The sequence below is a fragment of the Nilaparvata lugens genome, chromosome 4, assembly GCF_014356525.2.
Source record: "Nilaparvata lugens isolate BPH chromosome 4, ASM1435652v1, whole genome shotgun sequence".
Taxonomy (NCBI): Eukaryota; Metazoa; Arthropoda; class Insecta; order Hemiptera; family Delphacidae; genus Nilaparvata; species Nilaparvata lugens.
The window spans coordinates 74,579,612-74,607,449 of record NC_052507.1 but is presented as its reverse complement, the minus strand read 5'-3'; the positions used below and the strand labels follow the sequence as shown (position 1 = coordinate 74,607,449).

Genomic DNA, 27,838 nt, shown 5'->3' with positions numbered 1-27,838 from the left:
ATTCTTTTCCTGCCATGTAGAATAGAATAGAAAGACTGCCTTTATTTTATACCTGGGAGGGCGAAGTTAGGGCGCAGTCGGCCCTCTCTTACACTTAACCCTCAGAACAGAGCTATAAAAGAATAGTGTAACTAAATTACGTAAAAACTGAAATTTTACTCTGGTGTAAGACCAGCTTAACAAAATATTAATCTGTTGAAGCAGATCAACAAAAATGAAACAATAATTGAGAATCTTCAAGTGCCTGTTTCAAAAACTGCAATAATACAAGATATTAATGTACCTACCAATTATATTCACTCATATTATAAGCTCCGTATCTTCAGTACAATACATTATTATGGTAACAGAGTACAGTACTTGAGAAGAACACTCGATAAGCCACGCCAGAAACCTTGAAATTATTCAGGTGCGACCAGGTCACATGATATTACAATGATTTTGAAGTATTTTGTTGAAAGAGGTCCAAATCAAAGTTTATTTATTTACAAACATGCATAAAGGTATGGAAACAGCAGATTCTTAGATTATCAAAACATTGAAATAAAAGTGATCAAGTCTTGGAAATATTTATTCCATATTATATTTTAAAGAAAATCGTACAGGCTAAAGTACCAAATTAACACACAACGTTAAACGTGAATGGAATTAATTAGTGTTGCTTCTTCCTGAATGAACATCCTGAAACAAACATTGACAGTGCATGTTTGATATTAAATACATTACCACAAAAGATATACAAAGTGAGTCATATATGTATGGGAACCCTTCAATAAATTGGAGACTGTTGTGGATATAATACTGTAACTTTCAATATAAGTTATTGGTCAAATACTCTACCTTTTGACGTAAAACTGAATTTCAACCCCTCATAAGGGGGTGACTTGGAGGTTGTAACTCGAATATTTCAAATATAGAATGTTCTATGATACTTGTATCCGAAATGGCGGTTGATTGAAGTTTTATTGAAATGAGGGGTTGTAATTCTATTATTTCAAAAAATGTTAACACCCATTGTGTGGTACATCAGTTTTAGTTTTTGAAGAAATGAGGGGTTGTAACTCAAATATTTTGAATGTAAATACCCATTGTGTGATACATAATTTTAAAGGCCTTTCTAAAACAAGAAAGATTATATCAATAAAAATTTTCTATGATACTTTTATCCAAAATGGCGGCAGATTGAAGTTTTACTTTTTACAGAAATAATTGATTAAGTTTAATCAGCCGCCATTTCGGATAAAAGTATCATAGAGCATTTTTATTGATATCATCTTTCTCGTTTTGAAAAGGCCTTTAAAATTATATAACACACAATGGGTATTTACATTCAAAATATTTGAGTTATAACCCCTCATTTCTTCAAAACTAAAACTTCAATCAGCCGCCATTTTGGATAAAAGTATCATAGAACTTTTGTATCGATGCAATCTTTCTTGTTTTAAAAAGGCCTTTAACATGATGTAACACACAATGGGTGTTTGCATTTAAAATATTCGAGTTACAACCCCTAAGTCACCCCCTTATGAAGGGTTGGAATTTAGTTGTACATCAAAAGGTAGAGTGTTTGACCAATAACTTATCCTGAAAGTTACAGTATTATATCTACAACAGTCTCCAACTTATAGAAGGGTTCCCATATATATGACTCACTCTGTATATTGCTCATAAATTACACTGTTATTTAGTAAGTAGGTATCTATCTATATATAAATAAAAGCGAACTGGCACTGATCATTTAAATAATGATGATAATAATAATACTGAGGGTGATGTCCACAAGCTCATAGGCTTGTGCGTGGGAAATGAGTGAGAGGGATGATGATGACTACTTTTTAGGTAGTCAGGACCGACGACTTATCGTCTCCTCCGAAAGACGGGGGCGGCACTATCTATGTGATTGTGCTGTGGTCAAAAACGTTTTGCCCCGGTCGAGATTCGAACTCGGGTTCTCTTGATTAGTAGACCGGCGTGTTATCATCACTTACTCCAATGACCCACCCGTTACTCAATCCAACGAACCCATTTACTCACTCACTCATTTATAATGAACAGAACTAAAAATCCACTGGACCAAATACGTTCAAATTTGGCAGGTTTGTTCAGTTGGCCATCTAGAACGGATTTGAAAAAAATTCCAAAGATACGCCCAAAATCTGCGTTTTCTAAGCTTTTTCAAGAACTAATTGGCAAAAATGTTCAAAGTTGGTGCACAGGCTCAGCTAAGGTATAAAAATATTGTATTAGTTGTATAAAAGTTGCACCTAAAGTCAAGACGCTAAGTTCCACGGTTTTTGAGCGTTTTCTAGCCATCTCAAGAAAATTGACAGATCATGTTCAAATTTCGTACTGAATTTCAGCAAGGGTCTAGAAATTTAGGCTGGCCACACACCGATTAGTCAAGACAAGACTAGTCACGTTGAGTCACAATACTCCACATAGCTGGTTATGACGCAACACACACTGATTAGTCATTGCAATTAGACATGACTCCATAAGCAACTTTGTGAATTATTGTGACTAAAGTCACCTTTTAGTCTTGTCTTGACTAATCGGTGTGTGACCAGCCTTACTCTTGAGAGGACTATTCATCTTTACTCTATGATACCTCCTATATAGAAGGCGGTGGTAACTCTGTAATACTATCATTTTCACTGAATATAGCGTGAATCTCAGTATAGAAACTTTAATATTATTTTTCTACAACTGCGCGTAAAAAAAATTTACCTACTCAATTCCTCTCATAAAACAGCTTATTTCTGAGGAGAATCTACTTTTTCGCTCGCTAACCATCCGCGCATGCGCAGTAAATTTCCTTTACGCTCGCAAATCATTCGCGCATGCGCAGAAGAGTTTCTTTACGCTCGCCAATCAGCTGATGGTAAGCAGCTCGCCAAAAGGTCAGATCTTAACCTAAAAAGTCGGTAATTGTAACTCCGCCGATATCAGTAGTTTAACAGGTTTGGGCAGTTGTAGAAAAAATGTTGTATGTAATTCGCACGTAATGCTTCTTTATCGCCTTGCAAAATTATCACGCTCCGTTTCGCGTCGCGTGATAACAGTTTTGCGCGAGCGATAAAGTCGCGCATTACGCTCTTAATACATAAATAGCTATTACTGCTTGAATACCGTACTTACCATCTCTGAGAATGGCTTTGCCGCCGGTTTGCCGACATAGGGCCATTGAGCAGCCTTCGCAAGGAACATCGCTTTGCGCATGACTGAACATCGTTGTAATTTTGTAACATCCTGGAAACATTTAAACCTTAAAATCTGCTCAATTGCAACTTATCACGCCAAATGTAAAACAAAACCTTGATTGGTAAGAGCATTATGAAATAGTTATTTCAGAACGTGTGATTATTTGAAATGTATGCAAAGTAAATTAAATGAAATTGGTCTAGATAACTCAATATTTAAATGTCTGTTAATAAAAACAAAATATAAAAACTTGTACTACCCTTTATTAAAAACTTAAAAATATCTAACTTTTGTTCATATTAATAAAAAAATATAAAAACTTGTAGTACCCTTTATTAAAAACTTAAAAATATCCAACTTTTGTTCATATTAATAAAAAAATATAAAAACTTGTAGTACCCTTTATTACCCCAAATATTTCAAAGTTTTTAATAAAGGGTACAAGTTTTGATATTGTTTTTATTAATTTGAAAAAACTAGCCCACATAAAAGTGAAGTGATTTTATAAAATGTTTGTATAAATTGAATCAGTTGGTTGAAACACCTTAATATTACAGTATATTTTTAGACATGTAGAGAGACATGAAATTATTTTATAATCAAATGAAGAATCACCCAGTCATTTATAGTTTAATCAGTTCTTTAGTCAATTGCCGTCTTGCAACTCTTGATAATCAAATGAAAGGACCTGAACTATTCTCATGGCCTGACTACAGCCATCTCTAATTGGAATTTTGTTTGTACTCATAATTATATCGAAGAGAAATAAATGGTCCTACAAAAACGTCAATAAATGTTTTGGCTGCTGTGATAAAGATGGACTATATTCTTGAAAAAAAAATTAGATCCATTGTATGTATAGAATTTTGGTGGTTGATTCGGAGTACACATTGAATAGAAACAATTTGACAGAAATGTGATTTTCAAAGTAGCCTGCTACCTACTGTACTGAAATGATTTAAATAAATATTAATAAAATGGTACCAGTACTTTGATCTGCATTCTACAAGTTGGAGAATTTGAAGTAACATCACAGTTTCATTCATCACTCGTTCTATGTGACCACCTACTCGTCAACAGTTCGACAAAAAATATTACTTAATTACCATAGAGAAACAATAGCGTAAGTAGATATCCCTTGGTATAGAGCGTTTATGTCGCAACTTTTACTGTTATCTCAAGCTGATTATTGTCGATTTTTAATGTTTTGGCGGGGTGAGAGTGTGTGAACGGCACAATATAAGAGACTACCAGCGTCACGGGAAAGAAATACGTGGACTATCAGTATGGGATATCTACTTACGCTATTGTTTCTCTATGCTATTACCTCACAGGTTTAGGACCAAGTCACACGAAGCGTTTTCAGACGATTCGGCAGGGCAGGAAGCTCTCCGATTGAGTTGAAGAATCAGCTTATAATCAGCCAATCGGAGATCTTTCTGCTCTCCCAACTAGTCTGAAAAAACGCTTCGTGTGGATTGGCCCCAAGGGCGAGACCATATTGGTCGTCTTTCAGGCGCCAACGACCCACCCAATGGGGAGCTTCCTGCTCTCCCAACTCTTGAAACGCCAAATACGGTCTCGTCCCAACTCTAGAGAAACATCAATGTATTGTAATCTTCAATGAAAATATTCTTCAAAATTCTCATAAGAAAATAGTAAGGATTAAACTTGGACCATGCTCATGCTAGTGTTTAGTAACTTGAGATGCGCTTGTTCACAATGCTTTTGAGGAGCACAGTCTCACGCAAACTGTTCTTGAGATTTTTTAGTGTAGTAAAGAAATAACTATACTGAGGTCCACGTTATAATGACAGTATTTGATCAACTTTGGTTTTGCTATAATTGTCTATCATTATAGTACCGGTGGTACTATCCTTTTCTAGGTTCACAACGATGCCAATTATGTTTTTGACAGTGTAGAAATATAATTAATTGATGCAGAGAATCGGCATCGCTATTCTCCTATCTTTATCCACTGCCATTATAAAGTAGACCTCACTATAGTATCCGTTCGCCTCTTGCCACCATTTCCTTATAAAATCATTATTTCCTTAATTTTATTCCTAATAAAAAATCATTAATATTTTATTAGGGATAAAATTAAGGAAATAATGATAAACGGAAGGGCAGATCAACAGATGCTCACAGCAAACGGTTGTTTTCACACTTACCGATTGTCGGCCGACACTCAGAACTGTTATTCTCTGGATGGCTGATTATCACTAACAGCTGATACATGGCCAATCGGACAATATTCTGGTCTCGGCTGACAATCGGTAAGCGTGAAAACGAACAAAAAGAATTTTTTTCTACTACATAGTTTATCCTTATTCTTCTGAACCGTTAAGAATAGAAATCAATCATCAGGTGCGACCTGAAAACTCTGACACCAGACTTGAGCAAGTAAGGTCCCTCGACATTACTATTTTGATTTCAAATCATTTGATGTACTTCAAAACGGCAAGAATTAGGTGATGCTTCAATAAATTAAAACAAATGAATCGCATTAAAACTTTTTTATTCCATGTTTTTTCAAAAAAAGAAATTATACAATACCAAATTAACACATAATGTGAATGAAAAAATTTTTAATGCTGTTTTTTCCTGAACGAACATCCTGAAACAAAGAATTGCAAAATATTAGATATGGATTCGAATTTTCAACAATTGAAAACTAAAAGTTATAAAAATGTATTATGAAATAAGAACACAGGATATATGTCGTTAATTTAGAACTAGTTTCGATGCACGTATCATCTCCAGTGTAGGTTGAATAAAAAATAGTTATAAATCCACATCAGGTGCAAAATTTTAGTTCCAACTCAATCTGAAACTTACGATGCCATGAGCATCAAAACGTTCAAGTTTATAGTAAATCAGTGCGAAAGACAGAAAATTGTTTCCATTTCGTTTTTTAGAATTTCATGATAGAAAGAGCTACTGTAACAAGTGCTTTGAATATCAATATCACTGTAATTTTATAATTTTAATAGAATTAGAATTCGTGATTAATATAGAAATACTCCATAAAACAAAAAAAAACTTATAACGGTAGGGGTTTCTAACTTCATCATCGCTCAACGATGATTCTCACCCGACTTCTCACATTAAGGCTGTGCAAATGCTAAAACTAAACTCTCTACTGGTGATAAGTTTTTCGATTTGTATATTATCAATCTATCAAAATGAAAAAGTTTTCTCACGAAAACATTTTTTCCGTACATAACTTTTTGAGATATGAGTGCCTAAAGTTATTTTTGGTAAAATGAATAACTTTCTCAAAAATATATATATTCACAAAACTTTTGTTTTTTTCAATAAACAATTGAAGAGCTCGATTCCAAACCGGCCTAAGTCCATTTTTGTGGAAATCGAGATATCAGCTGATTATTGAACCTTATACATAGACCTTCATTCCTAGCATACTAACTACTCCAAACTATCCTTAGTCACTGCAAAATAAATATCACAATATCACGTTTTTTTCCAAAGTGTATCTAAGTCCATTGCTGTTCCTTTCCATTCCAACCTTAGTCCTTTGCGCATGCGCAGATCATCTTTTTCTGTCGGTCTGTCTACAGATTGAAGCCTAACTACCATTTTTACTTCGAGATCAGTGCGTTTTCAAGGGAAGAGAACAGTCAAAGTCGAGAATACATACACTGGGGATTACCAAGAACATCAAGTGATCAAGAAATCTATTCAAAAAAATTAGCAAAATATATTCAACTCAGCAAATACAGCACTTGAAGAAACTTATCATATTAGTGACATGAAGAAGGTCCGAGTCCAAGTTTCTTTCCAAATGTCACCAAGTCCATGGACTTAGTGACATTTGGAAAAAAAAAGCAAGGAAATTAACCTATTACACAGAAATTACTTCAAAATATGCAAAACTATTGTATGGAATTCAAATACACACTTTATACATTGGATTATAACATTTTTCAACATTTAAGTGATGTGTATGAATATATATATATATAATGATGACTATCAAAAATCGATTTCCTGAGAAAAACACTTATGTGACTTGGGCCCGTTTGGAATAGAGCTCTTCAATTACTGTATTATTACTGTTGTGTAATAGTATATTTCGCACCTAGGGCCGAAAATGAGACTTTTCCGGCTCGAAATCGGTTTTCAAGTCCGAGGCCGTAGGCGAGGACTATAAAAGATTGAGAGCCGGAAAAACATTTTTGCCCATGGTGAGAACGTTATTTTTCGCCACACTATGAGAATAATTGTTTATTAGGCACTTCCGAAAGCAAAACAGGAAGGTCATAGCTCTAGCAAATCTGAGGTAATCTGAATATCAGAAAATTGTCCAAGTATTTTTATTTTTTATTCTGATTTGTCTAAATAGCCTAAAAGTTTATGTTCAATTATGTAAGAGGTTGAGTTTATACTTTTTATTCTTCCAAATGACAATAAGATGATATTATTATAAATGTGGAGTGATCCGTGGTCTAGTGGATAGAGTGCTTGCGTAGCAGCATAGAGATCCCGGGTTCGAACCCCTCTCATTACCAAAAGTTTTTTAACCAGATCACTCCCGTGTTATCGGATGGGCACGTTAAACTGTCGGTCCCGGCTGAAGTATGACAGTCGTAAGGCCCATTGACGGCTTAAATTATATATTCAGGCGGTGGAACATTCCCGAAAGGGAACTCCCCACCAACAAAAGCCATACGAATTTATTTTTTTTTATTATAAATGTTTTGATTCTTGCATAATAAACACAAATAATGAAAAGTTTTTTGATCAGCTGTTTTAGCACACTTGAAATTTGGCCAATCTGAATGTCAACGTCAACAATGCTTGTTGTCGTTGACTTCGGAAGTTTAGGTTAGAAGTTCTATCCTACTCTGAAAATCGAATTGAATAGTTTATAATATATCTTATCTGTATTTTATTCATCCAAATAAAATGATAGTATCTTATAGCAGAATACTTATTCAATTCTAGAAGCATAAACTGATTCCGTTCCATAAACCATTTTGTAAACACGTTCACATCAAATCAGAATCAGCTGACTTCAAGGTTATTTTACAGCCCTAGGGCCGTAAAACTTTTACCGGCCTGGTCAGAAAACAATCATTTTCGGCCTCCATATGACGCACGAAAACCAGCTCATTACATCCAAGTGGGACGAAAAACAATTTTTCCCTTCTCTTTTCTATTTCATTCCTTTCTAATAAATTTTCGGTTTTTTCATTAATTCTCTACCTAAATCTGATGCATATTACTTATTTTCTTTTTGCAATTTGTATTATTTGTTTTCTTTCATCTTATACTTTTAAAATCTTCAAAGTGTAATATTTATTTATCTTTGTAACACGTATTTTTATGTAACTGGGCACTCGCCGAAAAACCTTCGGGTTTGGCAGGACCCTCAATTTATTGTATTGTGAATAACAATTTTGATTTGATTTAAATACCATGAAGAATTTATCCTCTAAATCTCAGGGATCTATCTCTTACCAAATTTGAAATGTTCTGTCCCAAAAATATAAACTTTTGGCGCTCATATCTCAAAAATTAATGATCGGGGAAGAAATGTTTTCCTGAGAAAACTTTTCATTTTGATAGCTTGATGTTATACAAATCGAAAAACTTTGGAAAATATCACCAGTAAAGTTTATTTTTAGCCTTTGCACAGCCTTAACAGCACGAGTGTTGACCGGCCAACTCAATTTCACAAGGTATTACATGATTTAAATGGATCATTCATCATGTATTGGGAATAAAATATACGAAAACTCAAACAAAATGTTCAATATACGAGAACTTGAACAAAATGTTCAGTTAAACTTAAAAATATTTTTCAATCTACATAACAATCTAATTTCTGTAAGATTGCCTGTGATTGTAGATAGTCTACTACGAAGCATGTTCTCTAGCAGTAAGTAAAATACAGGATCATACAGCTGATCAACTATTCGGGCGGAATAGACTCGACAAAATTTTTTGCTCCGGATGGATTGTCTATTATGGGGAACACTATACAAGCGAAATTCCATTCCACATAGAGGCTTTGCTTCCTATAACAAGGTATGAAGCGTCATTCATCAAGTATAGTTAGACTAGCTTCATACGCATTCGGTTCGGTTCGTTACTGAAAACGAATGAGGCTTTCATACATGTCAGGCTTTAATTCGTACGGTTCTAATTAGGTATTTTCTTCTCAAACACAGCTGTGTTTGGATTTTCACAGTTCATGCTGGTATATTTAAATATAATAGCTGTTGTTAAATTGTAAGATGTTATTTCTTGAACGAACCAATTTTGAAGTTAATTAAAAATTGTGAATTATTTGAATACTGTAGTGTCTTTTTGATTATGTTAATTTTGGATGTTTAGAGAGATTATTTTTTTCAATTTGAAATTTTTTCCTTGTTTTGACACATGGTATATATAAACTTCATCTCTTCTCTCCATTGATGAAATCATGTAATATTCGTGGAAAAATAAAAATTCTCCCTGAGTTTTAATTTATATCTTTCATATTTTTTTAGCAAACTATTCATTGAGGTGTGTAAAAGACTTTGTTTTTCCTGTTTCCCTAGCAACAAATTCGAATATGATGAAACCTATTCGTGTCAAGGGGGCGTTCGATGCTATACGGTTGCTATTCGGTACCGAATTCAAACCGCATCATCGTTTCACACTTATCGGAATTTGCCGAAAACGAAACGAACCGAAAGTGTGTGAAAGTAGCCTCTCGCTAGCAACGAATTGAAACCTGATGGAATTTATTAGATTCAAGTGGGCGTTCGGTTCTATGCGGTTTCTATTCGGTACCGAATTCAAACCGAATTACCGTTTCACACTTATCGGAATTTACCGAAAACGAAACGAACCGAATGAGTGTGAAACTAGCCTTAGGACCTGAAGGTCGTCACACACCTATAGAGAGGTCCACGTTATAATGACAGTGAAGAAAAATAGGAGAACAGTGTTGCAAATTCTCTGCACTGCCTTCTATAGAAGAGGATAGCTGACACCAGTAAATATGATGTCATTTTTTAACTGTTCATTCTTGTTTAAAAAAATCTATTATATTTTAGTCGTCCAGAAAATATATTTTCAATAATTGAATAATACATTTTCAGAATTGAGATGATATATTTTGTCAATTAATTATACTTCTACATTGTTAAAAACGAACTGGCTACGTTGCAGAGGTATAAAAGGATAGTGGTGCTATTTCCTTTGTCGAATGATAGACAAGGATAGCAACACCAATGTTAATACAAATGTAAATACCAATGTTAATTAATCTGTCATTGTACCGTAGAAGCTCACTATAGGTGAGAGACGACCTGTAGGCAGATGGTAGATTATAGCCAATATATAATGGACTCACCTTCAGTTAGCCTCGCCCTTCCACCGGTGGGCTGGCACAGGATCATCGAACAGCCGGCGCACACAACTACGCTCTGGGCATGGCTGAACACTGTTGTAATTTTGTAACAGCCTGAGAAAAAACAAAAGAAAAATTCCAGAATCGCGCGAAATGACGACGTCTCAATCCAAAAACTGAGTTTTTAGAGGACAAATACAACGTCATACCCTAAATTATAGATCTCACATGCAACTTACAAAGAAAAATTCATCTCAATCGATTTGGATCTAAGGGTACAAACACACTGAAAGCGAAGCGGAGCGTGGCGTGGTCAGAGCGTTCATCATACACACAGGAAGCGTCTGAGCGTCAAGGGCCTAAAAATGACGTCTTGTTTTCTACGACGTTAGTTACTTTGTGACAATGATTACTCAAAGTACTGGATATTAGCTAAGCCTGCTAGGACAGAGTGGGTTAATGAAATTAACTTAAATCGTCGACTATTTGTTGAATATGGGTGCATGAGTCCCGATTTTATGAGTACATGCAAAAGTCAACTTCAAACTTTGATAATATTTTGACGAGAGTGAAGCCTGATTTGGAAAAACAAGTAACTAATTGGAGGAATCCAATATCTGCTGAAGACAGACTTGTAATAACACTTAGGTAACCAAATTTCAAATAAATATGAATGAAACAGATTAGAATATCCTTACTTTTGATTTCAAAGTGCAATAGATGAATGAATATCAAATAATACACATTACAGGGGAATTTGGACAAACAATAAATTAATATACTAGTGTACTAGATGGTGGGAAAATGTAGTAGAACAAATGCATTATTATGTACAAGAGTAGACCAATAGTATGTACATTAGTAGGGCACTCGCACGTTGACGCTCCAAAAAACCCAGCTTTTTCCAAAGTTAGACGCCACGCTCCGCTCAGCTGAACCCTAAGACACTTTGGAAAAAACTCTTCTCCTTTTTTGACTTTGATGATGAGCGTGTTTATTACTGTAAATAATCGACTTCCCACACTTTGAAAAGTGCATAAATTATACGCTATAAATTATGCTGTTTTAGAATTATTCTTGAAAAATATCGAGGAAAACAAAGTTTAAAACAAACAAGATAGGAATTAATTTTTAAGAAATATTAAACCGTTCAGTGATATTCTATGTCTCATTCCTTATTATAATTAAACTTATAGTCAAACAAAACAACTGGAACCCCTACAAGGACGACTACACCAATTCTAATTATTTAGCTACCTTATATTGAGCTACTGGAAGAATTTAAGGAAAAGTTTGAATCCTTTTGATTCTTGATTTGTTAATTTGGGGTTAGAAATCACTTTGTTATGTATGAATGTAAAAATATTTTATTCTTGATGGTGTAGATAATGAGTTCAGGAAGGTAAAGTTATATTAGGACTATTTCAAGAATCTAAATTCGGTCAAATTACTATTGCTCTATTTCAGTTAACTTTCTCATATAATAGGGCTACTTGACAAATATAATGGAACCAGGTTATTTAATTGGAAATTCAGCACTTACTAATCTTTAGAGAAGAATCTTTAAGAAATCAAGAAATAATCGCTAATATTGTACTGAGTTTCACTGTTAAAAATACCATTACAGTATACATGTTTTATACATTGTATTGTTTTATAGATTGAAATTTATGTTATACTCTAACACTCAAGTTGTGAATTTTTAAAATGCTAATATAGCTGTTCTGGTAACGAGAGCGCAGTTCGGTATATAAGATAGGCCTATTGAAATTTTTCAAAATTCTACATTGATTAATGATATAGTCAAACTTTTGTTCTTATAATTGTAAGTTATGTATTTGTTGATAGATTGTTAAAAATCTACGTCAAAAAGAGAAAATTAAAACTTTCACAATACCTAGTTGTTTTCTACTCTATACATGATTTCCTGCTAACCGTTTAAAACAAATATTAATTGTATACGATACTATTTATGAAGTAAATTGTAGGCTACTTACCAGGGCACTTGACATCCATAAAATAAGAGTTAGGGTGCTGGACCAATCGCTTAAGCTTGTGTCGCCTCTTTTCTTCTGCTGGAGTAGGATGCAACAAATCTTTGGCGAGCTAGAAAATTAAATTAAAATTGGGTTAGATGATTGCGTAGGATGGTAACACAAAGTTACAGTGTAATATGTTTGTAAATGATAGTGATTAACAATGAAGATTTCATAATTATGAAAAACTCAACACATTTGTTACTACAAATAATACAAACATGGTTTCATCAATACAATACTGATAGCAAGCCGTAAGTTCATTACCAATCAGTAAAGTTTACAGCTTGTATGTAGCAACAACAGTCAACCATTGGACTCAACATTGGAAATTGGTGTAACAAATTTTAAAGGAATTTTATCTAAAACAAATATTATGTATGAAAAATGGTAGTGACAACAGAAAAATATTAAATTTAATGTCGTGGATCATTTGCAATTCGGCCATCTCGTGGCCACATCGCTATCCTAACCTCCAGTACATTAATTTGAATGAGAGACAATACCACGCAAGAATAATGCAACAAAGGTTACTCTAGATGGAAAAGAATGATTTAAATCAAATTAAAATGAATAAAAGTTAGAATAAATAATGAATATGAGTGAAAATTCAAGAAAACTTACAGGCATGTCTTCAGATTCACATGCGCACGTACCGGAAAGAGAATACCTAAATGGCTGATGAATCAGGTTTGCCTTCCAAAGATTTCAACATTTTCAATAATAATAATCTTGACTTCAAACTTTCATTTAAATAATGCGTTTGTCATGGGGGAAAATATATGAAAATATCAGTGTTTGTTAATTTTATGTGAATGAATCCAATTAATTGTTCAAATGGATATTAATCTATTCATGAAAGCTTTTTGAAGAGTATCATGTCTAGACACATCACTTTTTGAAAAGTTGATTCTATGCCGTAAAAGTTGACCAAATATCCAAGTTATCAAATTTATATGAAAAAGGTTTTGTCAGGTAAGGTCTCTTGTTTATTCATCTGATAATCTCAATTATATCAATTTCTTTAATCAATAATCATATCAATCCAGTTTCAGAGTTGAATCCTCATTATTGAACAATAAATTCAAAGAAGAGATGACGATTTTCACTTCTCGGCTCGGTTACCAGATCAAACGTTCACTTTCCTCCTCATCAAATTTAATCAATTAGAATATCTGTGACATTTTATATAATTATTAGGCATTAATCCAAATATATCAATGTATTTAAAACCGAAAAAAATTACAAATTTACATTTTTTTATAATTTTGTAAAACAGCTAATCTGTAATCTCTTTGGAGTGGTCTGAGTCTGACAGACCAAACAAAAAGTGACAGTTCTCTGTGACGTTTGACATAACCTATAACTGCATTGAGCATTCTCTATTCATTAGATTGATAATAAATACCTTATGATAAAATAGTTTATTTTCATTTAATTATCTATTCAAAAGTTCCAAAATAATGTTTGCTGACGATGTACTTTATGAATTTATTCATTCCGAATTGGTAAACTACGTGACAAATAAGAAAAATGAAGATGAGAATTCCAAGGTGGGTAGGCTACTGTATAACAACTTGTTTGAATATCAGCTCTAATTTTTCTTGTATTCTTTTTTATCAGGCAAATAGCCGTAGCTAACTATATACTGTATAACCGGTAGAAAGTTTTATGTAGCATAATAATTTGCGTGTAAAAATGTTTTACCATAACACCTTGTTTGTTGTTCTAGTCATCACCAATCTATCTATACTTTAAGTGACTTTACTGATGCTATTGATAATATTTACATGCCAATGCCAATTAACTTCAACTACAGAATATTTTAATATTTAATAAGTCATTACTAAAAACAAACTACCTTCAAATCAACTCTCGTACTAAATTGAATTTTGTTAAATTTCTATCTATTTTTGTAAGTGCAACCATATAAGCCTTCAGAAAGTACTAGATCCACTGGCCACGAATTGCTGGTTCTCGTGGTGAAAGGTAAAGCCGCCAACCATGGGGTGTAAGTCCGTCCCTATGAGTAGCCTGGTGTATTGGTGAACAGCTAGGTGATGGCTCCAGAATGGGAGGTCATCTGGACTCTCTGTTTCTGAGAGTAGCTGGGCACAGTAAATCCTCTGACGGAGTTTCAGGGTTTTCCGGTGGGGTTACAGATTATGGGAATCAGGGTATCCCCTTCAGTAATTCAGTATATTCAGTCCATGACCGGCAGTCGCCAGACAAACTTCGTCTTCCCGGCGAACCCGGCTACCTTATCAGGTATGTGAAATATCCCAAACTGTGGGATCCACGGGTAACGCCACCGTCACTGGAAGTAGCATAGTCATCATCATCATCATTATCGATCTCCGTCTCCAGTTGCCCGGGTGCGGTTTACGATGACTCGCCATGTCTGTCTGTCCAAGTAGCTCCTCTCCTCCTCCAACGTCCTCCAGTCCAGTCCTCTCTCTTGGATCTCACGCCTAACCTGGTCTCGCCATCTTCTTCGTGGTCTTCCTCTAGGTCGTCTTCCCTCCACCTCTCCGTGTAGCCACACCTTCGTTCTAGTATTCTCCATTCTTTCCACATGTCCGTACCACCTCAGCCTTGCATTTGAAATGTGGGTCAATAGGGTCTCCCTCTGCTCCACCTCCTTCCTTATTTCGTCGTTCCTCACTTTATCACTCCTCGTTTTCTGTACGCATGTCCGCAAGAACTTCATCTCCCCCGCCTGCAGCCTGCTCTCCTCTCTCCTGTTTGTGGTACAGGCCTCCAAGCTGTAGCTGGCAATCGGCACATAGTAGCTACTGTTAAGAGTTTGTTTGGTCTTGAGTGGTATTTCCTTATTCCACAGAAGTGTCCATACTTGTTGGTAAAATTCAGCCGCCTTGATCATGTCAGCACTCACCTGGTCCATTCCTGCAGTTTTATTTTTGCTCATACCCTTCAGGGCTAGCATAGTATGTCGAAAAATTTCCCCACTAATCTCTCTTTCCGAAACACTCGCGTCCCTCCTGGAGGCCTGCTTGGTAGACTTGGAAGCACCTTCCTTAGAGGCGTTTATAACAATTGGGCACCACGAGTATATTTCCAGGCTTGTAGACAAGTTAGTCCTCAAAACTTTAGACTTTAACCGTCCCATGTAACCGCCGGAACTGCAGCAGTGCACACTTGTAGAAGTTCCTACGGATGGTTCCACTGCAACGTAGGCCAAACTCCTTTGTGAAACTTACCGAGTTGACAGTGCCGTTGGATAGTAGCTCGCACTCCACACTTCAAGGTATATGCGTATAGCTGGTGATCATTTGAAGGTCTGGTTCACAACTAAAGACAATGCTTCTTATGGGATAAACTACAAGCGAAATGACATTGCCCATAAGAGACCATTCATTATGAAGACGCGCGAAATGCATTTAACGCGTTCTAGACGAATGTGTAATAAGGGTCTAAAACATGGTTCCATGGGAAACACTAAACGAGCGAAAAACAAGAAAATCTCCTCACCAGCACCTACATTTTTATAATTAAATTATGCGGTTTTCTCCACTGCTTGATGTATTGTTACGAGTCACTTATATGTTGATCAACTTGTATCTTGTGAGCAATTTACTTCTCTGATGCTGCTCTCATATTGAAACAATTTATATTGATTTTCCTGTATAATCTTCTTTTGTAAATTGTCGTTTCGCTAATATTAGCAAAATTATTCATCTCTATTTTTTGAATGTTACAGACAGGTGATCTTTCTCCTCTTGAGTATGCAGGCTTTATTACTGGATTCAGAATAATTGAAAGGTAATTAATTGCCCATTAACAGTATAGTATTTGAGTATAATATTTGAATATAATATTTAAGTAGTCATAGTCATTGTCGTAGCATACTGGATTCAAAATAATTGAAAGGTTAAATAAATGAATCGCCCTTTTTAAGGTAGGCGCACACAGATCGTCATCGGACGGACGGCACGGATCGGACAATTAGATTTGATACATTGTTTTCAATTGGCCATATGCGCACTCCAATTGAAAACAATGTATCAAATCTAATTGTCCGATCCGTGCCGTCCGTCCGATGACGATCTGTGTGCGCCTACCTTAAAAGTACAGTATTATTAATTGTTGAAGTACTTTATACTTTCTTGAATTAAATTTTGTGATTGAATCTCATCATAGAGAAAAGATATTATAAGCAATCCGTTTAGATAACAATCACTTATGCTATTTTTCCTCTATGGTCTCATTCTCAAATTTCAACAAGATTGATTATAGGATGATGACGGGCGTATGGGTAAAGAAGCACAATAATGCAAAGATTATGAAATTCGATTCATGGATAAAAATATAACTTTGAATGGGTTTGAAATGAAACACAGGTGCATTTTACTAATTTCCAGTTACTGAAAATAGGTTCAGTAATTCAACTTTAGGTACTTTCAGAATTCGACATCAAACACAGTTTTTGAAATATGTGTAGAAGAAAGTGTTTACTAGCAGTGATGAATGTTACATAGAGTGATTTCTTCTTAAGTTTCAAATATTGTGCACAATTTTCTAAAATATGAAAAATAAATTAATCAATACTAGAATTTTAATTTTACCAGTTTCAATTAAGGCATTCTGAAGAGAGAATCACTACCAAAGTTTTGATAATACTTGCATACTTTTAGTAATCCCACTAGAAGCCTTGCAGCCGTGGTCACAATTTGATCATCTGGATGTGATCTCGTATTTTTGTAATATAGATACTGCCACTACTATTCATTACTATGTTTTTCTCCTCAGATTAACGAAGGACTGGCCACGCTTCCAAAACGAACTAGAAACCGTGAAGTTTATTTGCACTGATTTCTGGTCGTCAGTCTACAAAAAGCAGATCGATAATTTGAGAACCAACCATCAGGGCGTGTATGTTCTGCAGGACAATTCGTTCAGATTTCTCAATAAGATCTCAGCTAGTAAACAGTATCTGGAGCACGCACCCAAGGTAAATTTGATGAAAGCTCATTTCAAATAGACCAAAGTTTAATAATATTACCGACAACATGTTTTTCTGTTGTTTCAAATGAAGGGATTTTCAGACAGAAACAGTTATGCCCGGTTTCTCAGTTGTTCCATAAACTGTCTGAAGCTTAATAATATTACCGACAACATGTTTTTCTGTTCTTTCAAATGGTTGGATTTTCAGACAAACAGTTATGCCCGGTTTCTCAGTTGTTCCATGAACTGTCTGAAGCTTAATAATATTACCGACAACATGTTTTTCTGTTGTTTCAAATGGTTGGATTTTCAGACAAACAGTTATGCCCGGTTTCTCAGTTGTTCCATAAACTGTCTGAAGCTTAATAAGATTACCGACAACATGTTTTTCTGTTGTTTCAAATGGAGGGATTTTCAGACAAACAGTTATGCCCGGTTTCTCAGTGTTCCATAAACTGTCTGAAGCTTAATAAGATTACCGACAACATGTTTTTCTGTTGTTTCAAATGGTTGGATTTTCAGACAAACAGTTATGCCCGTTTCTCAGTTGTTCCATAACTGTCTGAAGCTTAATAATATACCGACAACATGTTTTTTGTTGTTTCAAATGGAGGGATTTTCAGACGTCTGAAGCTTAATAAGATTACCGACAACATGTTTTTCTGTTGTTTCAAATGGAGGGATTTTCAGACAGAAACAGTTATGCCCGGTTTCTCAGTTGTTCCATAAACTGTCTGAAGCTTAATAATATTACCGACAACATGTTTTTTTTTTGTTGTTTCAAATGGAGGGATTTTCAGACTGAAACAGTTATGCCCGGTTTCTCAGTTGTTCCATAAACTGTCTGAAGCTTAATAATATTACCGACAACATGTTTTTTTTTTTGTTGTTGTTTCAAATGGAGGGATTTTCAGACAGAAACAGTTATGCCCGGTTTCTCAGTTGTTCCATAAACTGTCTGAAGCTTAATAATATTACCGACAACATGTTTTTTTTTTTTGTTGTTTCAAATGGAGGGATTTTCAGACTGAAACAGTTATGCCCGGTTTCTCAGTTGTTCCATAAACTGTCTGAAGCTTAATAAGATTACCGACAACATGTTTTTCTGTTGTTTCAAATGGTTGGATTTTCAGACAAACAGTTATGCCCGGTTTCTCAGTTGTTCCATAAACTGTCTGAAGCTTAATAAGATTACCGACAACATGTTTTTCTGTTGTTTCAAATGAAGGGATTTTCAGACAGAAACAGTTATGCCCGGTTTCTCAGTTGTTCCATAAACTGTCTGAAGCTTAATAAGATTACCGACAACATGTTTTTCTGTTGTTTCAAATGGAAGGATTTTCAGACAGAAACAGTTATGCCCGGTTTCTCAGTTGTTCCATAAACTGTCTGAAGCTTAATAATATTACCGAAAACATGTTTTTTTTTGTTGTTTCAAATGGAGGGATTTTCAGACTGAAACAGTTATGCCCGGTTTCTCAGTTGTTCCATAAACTGTCTGAAGCTTAATAATATTACCGACAACATGTTTTTCTGTTGTTTCAAATGGTTGGATTTTCAGACAAAAAGTTATGCCCGGTTTCTTAGTTGTTCCATAAACTGTCTGAAGCTTAATAATATTACCGACAACATGTTTTTTTTTTTGTTGTTTCAAATGGAGGGATTTTCAGACAGAAACAGTTATGCCCGGTTTCTCAGTTGTTCCATAAACTGTCTGAAGCTTAATAAGATTACCGACAACATGTTTTTCTGTTGTTTCAAATGGAGGGATTTTCAGACAGAAACAGTTATGCCCGGTTTCTCAGTTGTTCCATAAACTGTCTGAAGCTTAATAATATTACCGACAACATGTTTTTTTTTGTTGTTGTTTCAAATGGAGGGATTTTCAGACTGAAACAGTTATGCCCGGTTTCTCAGTTGTTCCATAAACTGTCTGAAGCTTAATAAGATTACCGACAACATGTTTTTCTGTTGTTTCAAATGGAGGGATTTTCAGACAGAAACAGTTATGCCCGGTTTCTCAGTTGTTCCATAAACTGTCTGAAGCTTAATAAGATTACCGACAACATGTTTTTCTGTTGTTTCAAATGGAGGGATTTTCAGACAGAAACAGTTATGCCCGGTTTCTTAGTTGTTCCATAAACTGTCTGAAGCTTAATAATATTACCGACAACATGTTTTTTTTTTTTGTTGTTTCAAATGGAGGGATTTTCAGACTGAAACAGTTATGCCCGGTTTCTCAGTTGTTCCATAAACTGTCTGAAGCTTAATAATATTACCGACAACATGTTTTTTTTTTTGTTTCAAATGGAGGGATTTTCAGACAGAAAAAGTTATGCCCGGTTTCTCAGTTGTTCCATAAACTGTCTGAAGCTTAATATATTACCGACAACATGTTTTTTTTTGTTGTTTCAAATGGTTGGATTTTCAGACAAACAGTTATGCCCGGTTTCTCAGTTGTTCCATAAACTGTCTGAAGCTTAATAATATTACCGACAACATGTTTTTTTTTGTTGTTTCAAATGGAGGGATTTTCAGACTGAAACAGTTATGCCCGGTTTCTCAGTTGTTCCATAAACTGTCTGAAGCTTAATAATATTACCGACAACATGTTTTTCTGTTGTTTCAAATGGTTGGATTTTCAGACAAACAGTTATGCCCGGTTTTTCAGTTGTTCCATAAACTGTCTGAATCTTAATAATATTACCGACAACATGTTTTTTTTTTGTTGTTTCAAATGGAGGGATTTTCAGACTGAAACAGTTATGCCCCTCAGTTGTTCCATAAACTGTCTGAAGCTTAATAATATTACCGACAACATGTTTTTTTTTGTTGTTTCAAATGGAGGGATTTTCAGACTGAAACAGTTATGCCCGGTTTCTCAGTTGTTCCATAAACCAGTACATTAAAGTATTTATTACTCATATATCCTTATTTATTCAAGAGTGAAATTACAAATTTAAATAGAGTAACTATTATAAATCATAATTAAAAATAGAGATATCCATTGAATAACTTTATTGAATCGATGAATATGAGAAATGTGTTTCTAGAACGCTCCATAAACTTATTGAATCTATAAATCTCTAGATAAACTAAAGTGTTAAAATCCAGCCAATAAATATTTATGGAATGGATAAATGAGTCAAATTTTTGGAATGGATCTAATTTTTGTTTGCAATCAAAAAATTAAGTGTAGGTCACTAGTATTTTAAAAATAAAACTGATAAGAAAACAGAAAAATAAAATAAATATGTTGCACTATATTTAGCATTGCTAGCCCTTATCTGGTGTCAGCCATCTTGTTTGGAGATATCAGCCAAAAAATGTCAGTACCGTAGGAAATAACCTCACAACAAGCAGCATGGAATAAACAACCAAGATTTAGTTGGTTACCAATAACATCAAGGCCCGGTTGCACAAACACCTGTTAAATTTCAGCCGTGATTAATTTCACGAGAACAATCAGAGAAGGTCTTTTTGATAAGACTGCTTCTCTGATTGGTTCTCGTGGGATTAATCACGATTAAAATTTAACCGGCTTTTGTGCAACCGGCACCAAGTTTGTTTACAAAAGTGGCCGGTTTGGAATCATGCCATGTTGCCAGATTCATTGAACAGATAAATCGTTCCATAGAACACTTATTGAAATGGGCTGCTTTTAAATTAATAAAACAAAATAAAACTTGTAGCACCCTTTATTTATTAAAAAACTTAAAATAGTTGAACAACTAGTTTCGGTTCTAAAACCATCTTCAGGTTCTAAAATAAATAAATAAAATTCAATAACTGTTTACTAATTGATATAAAACTGACATATGTTTAAATTCATATGACTAATTATTTATGGTAAAAGTTATTAAATTTAAATTTATATTTTAAAATTTTAATTTTATTTATTCATTTTTAATTTTATCAAAAATAGGATTATTTAAGTCAAATTGGATTATATTTATTAAATTATTCCTATTCAATTTTGCAGTTTAAATTGAATGTAAAAGAAGAATTTTATATCTACAAAACTGCAAAATTGAATAGGAATAATTTAATAAATATAATCCAATTTGACTTAAATAATCCTATTTTTGATAAAATTAAAATGAATAAATAAAATTAAAATTTAAAATAAAAATTTAAATTTAATAACTTTTACCATAAATAATTAGTCATATGAATTTAAACATATGTCAGTTTTATATCAATTAGTAAACAGTTATTGAATTTTATTTATTTATTTTAGAACCTGAAGATGGTTTTAGAACCGAAACTAGTTGTTCAACTATTTTAAGTTTTTTAATAAATAAAGGGTGCTACAAGTTTTATTTTGTTTTATCGTTCCATAGCTATGGGTCCTATAAAATTTATAAAATTATAATGAAAATAAATAAATTATTATTATATATTAAATTTATTTTTTAAACATATTTAATATGTTTGAAGCCGCGTTTACACCAAAGTTATTAACAAAATTTTAATAACATAATCCTTATAGATTCTATTGGATTAAACGGAACTTGATAAACACATATTTATGTTCATCATGTGTATGATAAGTTAAGCTCAATCTAATAGAATCTATAAGGATTGAGTCATTAACATTTTGTTAATAACTCTGGTGTAAACGCGGCTTCAAACATATTAAATATGTTTAAAAAATAAATTTAATATATAATAATAATTTATTTATTTTCATTATAATTTTATAAATTTTATAGCACAAATGACTTACTATTTTTTTCTGGATTATAAAAATTTTACCGCTATCAACAGAATTTCCCCAGAAAATGGTTCCATAACTCAGATATAAGTAGACATATGCGTAGTAGACGGCCAATAGGGTGCTTTTGTCTAGTGAGTGAGAGAGGGTGAGAATTACAAAATAAGCTTGATTTAGTTTTTTTGCACTTCACTGTTCCTGATACCTTTTTTGGGCTTGACGCCCAACTCGAGCGTTTTCGCCTTCTTTAAGTTTAGTTCGATCTTCCCACGTAGGGTGTTGCGCAATATTTTGTATTTTTAACTAAAAAATATCTTAAAAATCTGATGTGACGCACTCACACAACTTTCCTTGCCGTTATGAAAATTGATCACCTGACGCTAGTGTTCCCGCGCATCAAAAGTTCACTATTCAAAGATTTGATCCAGCTGATGACAAGGTAATAACGCTGGAGACCCACGAGGTCTGCAATCTCTCCATTATAGTGAATCATTTAATAGAATCAACAGTTGCCAACAGTTTTCAATTGGATAATCACATTTTCTCGAATTTCAAGCTTATTTTCAATTTTAGGTGAAAATGTTACTGGACATTAATTGTAGAGATTCTCATGTTCAATCTTTTCCACTCGAAATTTTTTGTTTAAATTGTATCTGGAGCATGATAATTGAGAATCTAAAATCAAACTTTGCATAGATGGGGCGGAGCTCCTGAAATTTTTACAGATATGGGACTTGTGGCAGTTGATAGAGCTTATCGATGACTATGTCAAGTATAACTTTAATCAAAATCGTTGTAGCCGTTTTCGAGAAAATCGCGAAAAACCCTGTTTTTGACAACATTTTCGCCATTTTAGCCGCCATCTTGTATCGTATTTCATCGAAATTGTTCGTGTCGGATCCTTACATCGTAAGGACCTTACGTTCCAAATTTCAAGTCATTCCGATAATTGGGAGATGAGATATCGTGTACACAGACGCACATACACACACATACAGTACAGACCAATCCCCAAAAACCACTTTTTTGGACTCAGGGGACCTTGAAAGGTATAGAAATTTAGAAATTGGGGTACCTTAATTTTTTTCGGAAAGCAATACTTTCCTTACCTATGGTTCTCGTGGGATTAATCACGATTAAAATTTAACCGGCTTTTGTGCAACCGGCACCAAGTTTGTTTACAAAAGTGGCCGTTTGGAATCATGCCATGTTGCCAGATTCATTGAACAGATAAATCGTTCCATAGAACACTTATTGAAATGGGCTGCTTTTAAATTAATAAAACAAAATAAAACTTGTAGCACCCTTTATTTATTAAAAAACTTAAAATAGTTGAACAACTAGTTTCGGTTCTAAAACCATCTTCAGGTTCTAAAATAAATAAATAAAATTCAATAACTGTTTACTAATTGATATAAAACTGACATATGTTTAAATTCATATGACTAATTATTTATGGTAAAAGTTATTAATTTAAATTTATATTTTAAAATTTTAATTTTATTTATTCATTTTTAATTTTATCAAAAATAGGATTATTTAAGTCAAATTGGATTATATTTATTAAATTATTCCTATTCAATTTTGCAGTTTAAATTGAATGTAAAAGAAGAATTTATATCTACAAAACTGCAAAATTGAATAGGAATAATTTAATAAATATAATCCAATTTGACTTAAATAATCCTATTTTTGATAAAATTAAAAATGAATAAATAAAATTAAAATTTTAAAAATAAAAATTTAAATTTAATAACTTTTACCATAAATAATTAGTCATATGAATTTAAACATATGTCAGTTTTATATCAATTAGTAAACAGTTATTGAATTTTATTTATTTATTTTAGAACCTGAAGATGGTTTTAGAACCGAAACTAGTTGTTCAACTATTTTAAGTTTTTTAATAAATAAAGGGTGCTACAAGTTTTATTTTGTTTTATCGTTCCATAGCTATGGGTCCTATAAAATTTATAAAATTATAATGAAAATAAATAAATTATTATTATATATTAAATTTATTTTTTAAACATATTTAATATGTTTGAAGCCGCGTTTACACCAAAGTTATTAACAAAATTTTAATAACATAATCCTTATAGATTCTATTGGATTAAACGGAACTTGATAAACACATATTTATGTTCATCATGTGTATGATAAGTTAAGCTCAATCTAATAGAATCTATAAGGATTGAGTCATTAACATTTTGTTAATAACTCTGGTGTAAACGCGGCTTCAAACATATTAAATATGTTTAAAAAATAAATTTAATATATAATAATAATTTATTTATTTTCATTATATTTTATAAATTTTATAGCACAAATGACTTACTATTTTTTTCTGGATTATAAAATTTTACCGCTATCAACAGAATTTCCCCAGAAAATGGTTCCATAACTCAGATATAAGTAGACATATGCGTAGTAGACGGCCAATAGGGTGCTTTTGTCTAGTGAGTGAGAGAGGGTGAGAATTACAAAATAAGCTTGATTTAGTTTTTTTGCACTTCACTGTTCCTGATACCTTTTTTGGGCTTGACGCCCAACTCGAGCGTTTTCGGTTTAAGTTTAGTTCGATCTTTCCACGTAGGGAGTTGCGCAATATTTTGTATTTTTAACTAAAAAATATGTTCAATCTTTTCCACTCGAAATTTTTTGTTTAAATTGTATCTGGAGCATGATAATTGAGAATCTAAAATCAAACTTTGCATAGATGGGGCGGAGCTCCTGAAATTTTTACAGATATGGGACTTGTGGCAGTTGATAGAGCTTATCGATGACTATGTCAAGTATAACTTTAATCAAAATCGTTGTAGCCGTTTTCGAGAAAATCGCGAAAAACCCTGTTTTTGACAACATTTTCGCCATTTTAGCCGCCATCTTGTATCGTATTTCATCGAAATTGTTCGTGTCGGATCCTTACATCGTAAGGACCTTACGTTCCAAATTTCAAGTCATTCCGATAATTGGGAGATGAGATATCGTGTACACAGACGCACATACACACACATACAGTACAGACCAATCCCCAAAAACCACTTTTTTGGACTCAGGGGACCTTGAAAGGTATAGAAATTTAGAAATTGGGGTACCTTAATTTTTTTCGGAAAGCAATACTTTCCTTACCTATGGTAATAGGGCAAGGAAAGTAAAAAGCGAACCGGCAACCGGCTACAGTGCGAACGCAGGCAGATTCCGCTCGGCTCGGAATCGCATCGATCCGCCCAGTCCGGCTAAGGGTTGAAAATGCTGTCATCTTGAGATCTTATGAATGGAAAAAATGTAAAGGATTGGAGAGGTTTTCCTAGTGCATGGATAACAATATATTTGGAAAACCTTTCAATCCTTCCCCTTTTTTGCATATTATGATTGTATTTTAAAATGAAATGAAAAAATTCTTTATTAGGCGGAGTTATGACTTTTATTTTATTTGCTTGTATTCATTTATATTGTACCTTGTTTGTGTAAATGAATAAATAAAGATCTTGAGAGCATCATGAAATTTTCCTTTTTTCAAGGGTTTTGCTCTCTATAGTGTTTTTTGTTTTGGTCTCTATAGTTTTGATTCTTTTCAAGTAATAATTGAATAAATAAAGATCTTGAGAGCATGAGCTCTTCCAACGTTGTTCGATGGCTTCCTACCAGTTATCATGAAATTTTCCTTTTTCAAGGGTTTTGCTCTCTATAGTGTTTTTTGTTTTGGTCTCTCAAATTTTTACTTTCCTTGCCCTACTACCATAGGTAAGGAAAGTATTGCTTTCCAAAAAAAATTAAGGTACCCCAATTTCAAGATTTCTATACGTTTCAAGGTCCCCTGAGTCCAAAAACATGATTTTTGGGTGTTGGTATGTGTGTGTGTGTGTATGTCTGTGAACACGATAACTCCATCCCAATTTACCGATTGACTTGAAATTTTAAACCTAAGGTCCTTATACCATGAGGATCCGACAATAAGAAATTCAATAAAATTCAATTCAAGATGGCGGAAAAAATGGCGGATAATTACTAAAAAAACATGTTTTTCACGAAAACGGCTCTAACGATTTTCTTCAAATTTATACCATGGATTCGTAAGCCCTATCAACTGACATGAGTCTCATTTCTGGAAAACGTAATATTCTTGAGAAAAATGGCGGATAATGTCTAAAAAAACCATGTTTTTCACGATTTTCTCAAAAACGGCTCTAACGATTTTCTTCAAATTTATACCATGGATAGCTATTTAAAAGCCCTATCAACTGAAGTGAGTCTCATTTCTGTAAAAATTTCAGGAGCTCCGTAATATTCTTGAGAAAAATGGCGAATAATGACTAAAAAACCATGTTTTTCACGAAAACGGCTCTAACGATTTTCTTCAAATTTTTACCATGGGTAGCTTATTTATAAGCCCCACCAACTGACACGAGTCTCATTTCTGGGAGAATTGCAGGAGCTCCGTTAAATTCTTGAGAAAAATGGTGGATAATTACTAAAAAACCATGATTTTCACGATTTTCTCAAAAATAACTTAACCGATTTTTTCAAATTCATACCCTGTATAGTTATTTATCAACTCTATCAACTGACAAGAGTCTCCTTTCTGGGAAACTAATGGGGGGTCCACCCCCTTGAGAAATGTACTTGCTAACCTCCTTCTCGTGCATGAGGTAGGTAGGTAGCGCAGTTCATAAAAAGAACACATAGTCGAGATCTTTCATCTGTAGAACAGCTGTTTTGACGACTTTAAAAAATGACGACTAAAAAAAATCATCGCATTTCACAATTTACACAAAGGAAAAAGTACTCTGAGAACAATAATTATATATACACATATTACAGAAGTCTGATCGTAGTTTCAAATATGAGCAAGGAAAGTTGTGTGAGTGTACCACACCAGATTTTTGTTTTGGTCTCTATAGTTTTGATTCTTTTCAAGTAATAATTGGGTGTTGTATGGGAGGGTCAAGTGTAACAGAGGCCGTTACACTTTGGCTGCACCCTTCCAGAGAACAATATTAATATAAGGTAACGGTTCTAATATATTTATTGCATTTTTCAGTACGTTTCTTTCACATGTGGATTACTGAGAGGAGCCTTGGCAAATTTGGGTATCAACTGCCTTGTTACAGCAGAAATTCAACCGATGCCATGCTGTAAATTCCACATACAAGTTCATAAGGGCAAAAAAATTGAATAAGAAGTCAATGAATTGATTGATATTTCTGGAAATTATTTATATGTGTCATCATTTATATTCTATTGTTAGTTTCTAAGTAATAAATCTTTATTCGGATATTGTTAATTTTTCATTTTCCCAGTGAATTATTTGAAAGTTGTGGGTGGTACAGATTTGTTTTTCCACACCAATCATCTGTAAAGCCTAATTCGGTTATAGTTCGGTATTCCTTACATTGAATAAAGTACCAAATTTAGGTTTTATTGAGGTTGCACAAAATCCTGTGAAATTCCAAGAGAACCAATCAGAGAAGAACGCGTCTCCGATTGGTTCTCGTGGCATTTAATCGGGATTAAACGTTAATAGACTTTTGTGCACTATATTATTCG

At 33.7% G+C, this 27,838-nt stretch overlaps 2 protein-coding genes across 4 annotated transcripts; one reads left to right on the top strand and one right to left on the bottom strand.

The window, feature by feature from the left end:
• Window positions 1-553: 553 nt before the first annotated feature.
• On the bottom strand, window positions 554-13,944 carry LOC111054786 (40S ribosomal protein S27). Of its 3 annotated transcripts, none has more exons than XM_022341886.2 (4): window positions 13,231-13,500; window positions 12,568-12,676; window positions 3,139-3,249; window positions 554-681 (listed from the first exon to the last, which is right to left on the bottom strand). In XM_022341886.2, exons 1-4 carry the CDS (start codon window positions 13,234-13,236, stop codon window positions 653-655), a joined length of 255 nt encoding a protein of 84 aa, XP_022197578.1. In that variant the 5' UTR covers window positions 13,237-13,500; the 3' UTR covers window positions 554-652. The 3 variants fall into 3 exon arrangements, with proteins under 3 accessions (XP_022197578.1, XP_022197577.1, XP_039282365.1); XM_022341885.2 differs by lacking the exons at window positions 554-681; window positions 3,139-3,249 and adding exons at window positions 5,706-5,821; window positions 10,574-10,684 and having other exon boundaries at window positions 13,231-13,944; XM_039426431.1 differs by lacking the exons at window positions 554-681; window positions 3,139-3,249; window positions 13,231-13,500 and adding exons at window positions 10,622-10,684; window positions 12,874-13,224.
• On the top strand, window positions 13,909-27,566 carry LOC111054784 (trafficking protein particle complex subunit 6b). The gene is made up of 4 exons (XM_022341884.2): window positions 13,909-14,159; window positions 16,328-16,389; window positions 17,377-17,578; window positions 27,333-27,566. Exons 1-4 carry the CDS (start codon window positions 14,070-14,072, stop codon window positions 27,468-27,470), a joined length of 492 nt encoding a protein of 163 aa, XP_022197576.1. The 5' UTR covers window positions 13,909-14,069; the 3' UTR covers window positions 27,471-27,566.
• The last annotated feature ends 272 nt before the right edge of the window (window positions 27,567-27,838 follow it).

Excerpts from the sequence above, each read along its gene's own strand:
- LOC111054784 (XM_022341884.2), top strand. The coding sequence starts at position 14,070 with ATGTTTGCTGACGATGTACTTTATGAATTTATTCATTCCGAATTGGTA. Across the intron at positions 14,160-16,327 it reads ATGAAGATGAGAATTCCAAG|ACAGGTGATCTTTCTCCTCT; the intron begins GTGGGTAGGCTA and ends TGAATGTTACAG. Across the intron at positions 17,579-27,332 it reads ATCTGGAGCACGCACCCAAG|TACGTTTCTTTCACATGTGG; the intron begins GTAAATTTGATG and ends TGCATTTTTCAG.
- LOC111054786 (XM_022341885.2), bottom strand. Across the intron at positions 10,685-12,567 it reads TATGGATGTCAAGTGCCCTG|GCTGTTACAAAATTACAACA; the intron begins GTAAGTAGCCTA and ends GTTTTTTCTCAG. Across the intron at positions 5,822-10,573 it reads AAGGGCGAGGCTAACTGAAG|GATGTTCGTTCAGGAAAAAA; the intron begins GTGAGTCCATTA and ends TCTTTGTTTCAG.